The sequence below is a fragment of the Parasteatoda tepidariorum genome, chromosome 4 (genome assembly GCF_982258835.1).
Source record: "Parasteatoda tepidariorum strain Cologne lab strain chromosome 4, Ptep-v5.0, whole genome shotgun sequence".
Taxonomy (NCBI): domain Eukaryota; kingdom Metazoa; phylum Arthropoda; class Arachnida; order Araneae; family Theridiidae; genus Parasteatoda; species Parasteatoda tepidariorum.
In genome coordinates, this window is record NC_141758.1 from 42,107,605 (window position 1) to 42,115,261 (window position 7,657).

At 28.4% G+C, this 7,657-nt stretch overlaps 1 protein-coding gene across 1 annotated transcript in view; it reads left to right on the forward strand.

The window, feature by feature from the left end:
- LOC107456450 (uncharacterized) overlaps nt 1–7,657 on the forward strand; it is a 54,991-nt gene that overhangs the window by 18,809 nt on the left and 28,525 nt on the right. Inside the window, exons 8-9 of the mRNA XM_043047026.3 lie at nt 1,625–1,702; nt 4,870–4,968. Of these exons, the coding sequence (XP_042902960.2) occupies nt 1,625–1,702; nt 4,870–4,968 (177 nt within the window). The remainder of the gene's footprint in view (nt 1–1,624; nt 1,703–4,869; nt 4,969–7,657) is intronic.

Below are 7,657 nucleotides of genomic sequence, written 5' to 3' on the forward strand. Positions count from 1 at the left end.
TTTCTTGGTAAATTAATAAAAAAAAGTATTAATAAACAAATGAAATATAAAAAAAATTAAAGAAAAAAGTAGTGTTTTTTTTTATTTTTTTTTTTTTATTTTTTTTAAAGTAGAAAGCTTAAAACGAAGTCGAAAGTCTTAAAGCTAAAAATAAAATAAAATAGTACACAGATTTCCGTTATTCAGTCACTTAACTTGATACAACTGAAAAACTGTTGATACGTTAACCGTAATTAGGGCTTGATTGTTGCATGGAAAAAACGAACTTTTTCCTAAGGATCAATTTTAAGGAAGTTCCTGAAATGGATAATTAGGACGAAGAAAAAAATAATGTTTTTGTTACATAATTTGTCCTACATTGTAAAAAATTCCGGATCAAATTACACTAGTATAATATTACAAATTACCGGCACTTTGGGCGCATCATCCGAACAATCCATTTCTACCGCAAAATATTATACCGTAATTTTCAGTTTAATAATTATTTAATTAGAGTGATTATAAGATTTTACGTTAATTGTTACTGTAAAAATTACTGTTTATCAGGTTTTTTTTTTTTGTTTCGTACCATGTCCCGTAATACTGGATTTTATGATAAAAATGACCGGCAACCTCAGTGTCGATGCTTTTTACAGTAATTGGATCCGAAATTTTTTGTAGAGCAAAGCAGTTAACAGTTCCAAGAAGAAAAAAAAGCGATTGTGTTCGCGATCTATGAAATACTTTATATGCATTTTCAGACTTCGAACAAATGCTAAAATGCTAATAACCAATGATTCGTTCAACACCAATTTCTGAAGCAATTTCGTTTTATTTGGAAGAACTTAATATTTCAAATTATATATTTATTTTTTAATGAACTCCTTATTTAGCACAACGATCATGAAATTTTAAGTGAACTAGTAACTTAATTTCACAGCAGAAATCGGATATTTTCAGGAAAAGTAGGAAACCTCTAAAATACACGGAGAAATAAATTTCACATTCTACTTGGGCATCATTTAATTGAAAAATTGAATTCGGTACCCGTAGGGAGATTACATGGCCTTCGGGCTACGAAAATTTACTTTCCGAATTGAGTGAAAACAGGGCTCTTTAACTTTTAAAGGCTCCATTATGGATTCGTATATTATCCGGATATTCCATGTCCGACATTTATTTCTATAGTTCATTTATTATTTTTTATAATGATGCAATTTTATTATTTTTCATTGCATTATTACTCTCTTATTGATCATCAACAAAATATATGATGACTTTTATTAAAATTATTGTTAAATTTTTAAACTGCTTAAATGTTAAGGATTTGCAACTAATAATTTTAGACAACAAAATATTATTAATTGATTAACAATGAATTATTAATTGACAGTTTACATCAGTAATGTTAAATTGTATTATCAATTTAGTAAAATTTTAAAAAGTGAATTGGCATATTTAAAATGTGTAAGTGTTTAATATTGTTTGATTTTATACAAATATCATAAACTAAATAAACATAAAACTAACTTTCATTTAATGTTTCTTTGGTAATCGAGTTTGGTATTATGTGAAATCAAATTTTAGATAAAAATGATTTTATAAGAAAATTAACAAAATTGAAGTACTAAATATATAATTCTAGGAGATAGAGAATATTTTTGAAGAAGACTTTAAATATGGACACGAGTTTCTACAAGACGATGTTCCACACATTATAAAGGTAACAAATATTTTGAATTATGGAAAAATTATATATTTTTTTCTAGAAATGTTTAGGATATATCAAAACAAGCAAGATGTCCCAGGATTATATAAAGACAAACTTTAAGGGGAAACACCAAGAACAGGAGGAATCACCAAGGATTCAGAATTGCCTAGCAACCCATGATCGGAAACATCACGGGAAAGTAGTAAGACAAGTACAATAAACAAAGAGACGCAAGACTGAGATCATCTGAAATATTTATTGGTAAAAGATATTATGTGTGCAAAAATGTTCAAAGTTTCCATCATTGCTAGTGATACCGGCGTTATACTGGTGGGCCATGGATTTGTGGGCTATTTCAAATACACATGGATATCCGCAACAGCACAGGCGATTCTTGCCACCAGATCCATTTCGGAATCCACAGGTGTTGCGTACACAGCACTCAAAAGAAAGAAATGCATACTGCTTAAATCAGGAGAGCTTGGTGGCCCCCAAGGAACAGGTCCATCACGCCCAGTCCTTTTAAACACCACCTGGCGGCGAAGGAAGAAGGACCATAAAAATGATTTTATAAGAAATGGATGGATGTTCTCCTGTATTGGTATCTTAAAATGTTCCTACTGAAGACGTTACCGACTATGCAAATCTTAAACATTGTGATGACCCCTACTTCTCCTAAAAGCTCACCCCAATAATAATCCTGGGACACCTTGTATAAAACAAACGCATTTAATTGCATAAAGGTAGCGAACTCAATTCAAAAAGCCATCGACTGAAGTATTTGTCGAAATGTATAACATTTAAAAACGTTATGTATAACAGGGGTTGCATAAATGCTGTGACAAACTTTTAGGGGAGTAAGGACACATCATCAGGCTTAAAATTTTGTAGAAACCCTTGCTAGGTCATACGCCGCTAGGGGGTGCTTCACTATTATGAAATGTTTCTCCTTGTGCTCCTGAACAGGTTATAATAGGAAAGAACCTTTACCAGCGTACGATGACGTTTTCGGACATGGATTATCGAGCAATTATAATTATGATGATGTGCCCTAACTCCCACAAAAATTTGTCGCCACTCGTAAATTTCGTCACAAGTCGCCAAATTTGTCGCCACTTGCAAATTTCGACAAATAATAGACTAACAATGTCATCTAGAGAAAAACTGTAGCTTGAAGAGAGAAACAGAGTTGAAATCAACGACGTGAAAAGATCAACGATCTATTAAAAAATCTCTTGCAACTGAAATTAAAAAAAATTCCTCAATGTAATTAATCAATTGGTTTCTCGCTGCTAATGCCTATTCTATGCAAATGTTAACAATTTCAATTTCAGTAATTCAAACAACTCCCATGTAACATGTTTCATTTGATACAGCTGACTAGAATTTTATAATGTGTGGTTTTGTTTTCATTAATGTTTTTAATCACGTTTTCCCGCAAAATACTTTAAATTTCCATAATAATAATTAAAATATATTAATTAATAATATTAATAACAATAATAAAGCGCATGATTGCATTTAATTCGTATATTAATTGATAATAATTAAATCATGCGTTACAAGGCCTTAGTTATATCAAATACAATAACATTTCTACAAAATCAGATCAAGCGATATTCATTCAGCGAAAATCAGTCACGTGACAAACTGATTTTAAAACATCCTGAAATTTCACCGATTTGAAACTTTTATTTCAAAAGGTATTAAATTGTTTAAATCATTATCCGCATTCACTAATCGGCTTTTTTCTCAATCCTGATATTATTATTATTATTAATGCTGTTATCTTAGAGATGATAAGAGCCGACATTATTGGTTATCCTTATCAGGTATCGTTATCAGGGATATTGAGTCAAAATTCCCAAATTCACATTATTTGTTGAGTGAGGTTATCATTAGCCCTAGGGATGGATCATCAGTAACTACTGATAATGTGACTTGCAGACCACCAAAGCAGTAAATTTCTTATCATTGCTCACCTGGCGACTGCATACACCATATGGAATATGGTGATGTAAGGGGGGAATGCATTTATAAATCACTTTTCATTTTAGGTCAGCTATGCAGAGAAAGAAGAAGAAATTAATTTTTTTATTATTATTAGGTGTAGTTGATATAATTCTTCTGCACTAGATAAGGGGAAAAAATGGCAATTGCAATAATACAAATCAGCAAAAACTATTAAATTCCATTGAAATTTAAGATAAATTTAAAAAAGACATTGTATAATTATGCTATAATTATATATATATAAATAAAAAAAAGAGAGAAAGGAAGGAAATTAAGTAAATTAAAAAGTTTTATTTGCATGTTTTCTCTACATTTTGAACTTACTCTCGCAAATTCCAAAACTTAAGGAAATTGTTCTTTTTTGGAGCCTTAAGGTTTTAAAACTAAAAAATTACAAAATGATTTTAATTAGTTGCACACCATGAAACTTATTAATTACATTTAATTCAAAAATGGCTAAAAAATTAATCGTTGTCGAGAATTTTAAATCTTCTATTTATTAAAATGGCTGTTTCTTTCAAATTTAATTCTCACCTGAAAAGTTAGACGACAATATGAATGCAAATAAACGGTAGACTAATTTCTAACTAATTATTAAATTTGCAGTGTAGTATGGCTTACCGCTTATTAAAACGATTTTGAAAACTGCACGTTTTAAACTCATTGTGGTTTAGAAATTGTTTATGATTAAATACGGATTTGCGTTGCATATTTGTAATAAACCTGATTTTAAAAATTAGCTGTAAAATATCATTTTATAATATTTGTTAAAATTTGGTAAATGGGTTAAAATTTAGTAATTTTATCATGATATCTTAGAGCATGGGATAAAAAAACCATTTATTTGGTTCAATTTACTCCTCAGTTTTTTATTTTTATTGATTGTGTGATCACAAGAACTTTAATTTTAAAAACCAGAATTTTAGATAAACCTTTACTATATAAACGGAAAATTTATCTAAGGAATGGTTTAATTTAGTTTTATATCCAAAAATATGTTGTTTTTTTTTATCTAGAAGTATTATTAAAATACATTACGATAATTTTTTTCGGATTTCTCTTCTCTGTGAAGTAAGTATTATAATTTAATTGACGTTTCCAAATAAAAAAAATTATTCCACAACTTTTTTTTTAGAATGAATAACTCTGTGAATTTTATATTTTAGTTTAAAGATATGAGAATAGGAAGAGGGGGATTTCGCTTTATCGATGTCGAAAGGAACGAGGGAGATTTAAGACCTAAAGATGTCATAGGGCTTGATTATGTAAGTAACAAACAATACAACCCAGAATGTGACAACTTTTAAACCATATTACTATAAAAGAATGGCCAGATATGCTACCATATTAACATAATTTAGACCGCTATTTAAAAAAGCAACGTATTACATGTATTTCTATCTTTTATAAGACTCCGAACTATTCTAGAAAATTTTAAGCAATCATGCATGCGTTATCTCTTTTGAAGTATTGTCTTGTTAAGTGTTCTTTTATGATTAATTACGAAAATAGCTTACGGTATCAACAAAGTTGTTATTAAACTCATCATGAAGGAAGTGTTTTTAAATGTGGTTGTAATTGCTATTATTAGCTATGGATTTTAAAATGTATCGAATTTAATATCTCCTTACACATGTATTATTAAACCTTACAAATTGACCTTTATTAAGGCAAACTGAAGTGTGTTTTATGAAATTCATGAAAAACGTTTTACTCTAAAATATAAAGTGTTCTAAAATGTTAAATAAAATATATATTTAAGTTATAGTTGCAAATATTATTTAATCGTTGAAAAATATTAGGAATGAGAAAATTACAATATCTTTTTAATCATAATAGTTTAAATTTCATTAATATTTTTTCTTGTTTTAAATCTATAGTTAATTATATTAGTATGAAACCAGTTATCTTCACGTATTAAAAACACAGTTCAAATTGTTTACAGTTACCTAAACTTACATAAAATGTAATTCACCAAAAATGATACGATATGTGTTTTTATAGTTTTATTGTCTTATTTCTCTAATTAATTATCAATTTAGCTGATAAATAAAACCGCAAATAACTGCTTCAAATTAATTTATAGTGACGAATTTTGTACCATACATAATTCACATTCTTTTATGTACACTACACTGCTAAAAGACTTATGATAACTTAAAAATGACCGTCACCTTTTTTGATAAAGGATATCTTCACTGATAAAATATATTTTTTATCAGTAAAGTGAACAAACAGGGCAGGACTTTTCTGCTGTTTCCATACCAAAGTTTTTATCAGGCTCATTTATTTATAATAGGAAATTGATTGAGGTCGCGTAGAATATTGACACTAAAAACACTTACTTAGAAGTGTTTTGGTAGATAATTATAAGGTTTTGGAATGAGTCACATTCACGAAATCGCTTGTCGCGTTAGGATTATCCACAGTTTAATTTACATAATAGGATTAGTTGCATTTATGAATAGCTGATAATAATCGAAACGAAGCTAATATCCGTATTGCACTTATTATGACATTAATTTTATTACCGGAAATCGTAAAAACTGTAATTTTTTTTAAGTTAAGAAAATCTTCATTATTTTTTGAAAAAAGGAGAACAAAAATTTGAAATTTCTCATTCAATACTTAAAAAAAATATTGCTTTCAAATAATTTGTCAGCCGACAAGTGTTCTTTTAATTTATTTTTTGTTCTTCGAGTTAAAAAAAAGGCTTTTTCTTCTAAAGAACAAAGAGCACAACTGTTTAAGTTATCGATACTGTAAATAATAAAAAATTTTGATTTTGACTAATATATAATATACAATATATAATATACAATATATAATATACAATATATAATATACAATATATAATATACAATATATAATATACAATATATAATATACAATATATAATATACAATATATAATATACAATATATAATATACAATATATAATATACAATATATAATATACAATATATAATACTAATATATAATAATTGTTTCCTAAACGATTGTAGAAGTAATGCAGATGTAAAGATGACTTGCATTTCAACATTAGGGGCTATTTTAGAGCATAGGTCTTTAATTATTTTCCCCTGAAATCAACATTAATAAATTCGGGAAATTCCAAAGGCCACACATTCATTAGACAATGCAGTCAAAAAAATCCATTAGAAGTTGGACTATAACAATTTTTGAGCAGATAACTGAAATTTATAGTTCTAATATATTTGTATGTTTTATTTTATAACAGTCGTTAAGCAGTTTTACAATTTTAAACCCCAAAACAGCTTTAAACCCAATTTTGAGTTTACGACTACCAATGTTCAACTCCATAGCCTTATAATTTTGAACCCAATCCAGATAACTCCTGGATCAAGTATTGAGAGAAATTTGCTTTCGTGGAGATTTGCTTTAGATGAAACTAGCCCACGTTTGCTTGACATGGAGAGGAAATCCAAGGAAACCTCCCTCGGTTCGCCTCGCAGCAAGGGGACTCCAAACTTTGATCAGTCTACCACTGAGGATATATTACATCAGCACTACGGTCGGTGAAGTCAGGTTCAAAATTCAAACAGCCATCGCTGAGATTTGAACCCCGGGAACCTTTGTGGATAGTAAGCGCTTTATGCCCTGAACCATCACGTATCCCTTAATCCATGAATGTATGTTGTTATAACTTATAATATATGTTATAATCCATAATGTTATAATCCATAAATGTATGCTTTTAGAAATATAAAATAAAATCGTGCTTTCCTTTTCTTATTGAATAAAATTTAAAAAAAATATGAGTATCCTTATATGTATTTTTTTCGGAATTCTAGTCAAATATGAAATAAAAAAATATATATACATATTAAGAATTTTTTAATTTATTTTTAAAATATGAAGAAAAAAAACATCGAAAACGCTCTTAAATTCTTATGAATCACAACTAAGGCAGGAGACAATTAATTAAATGTT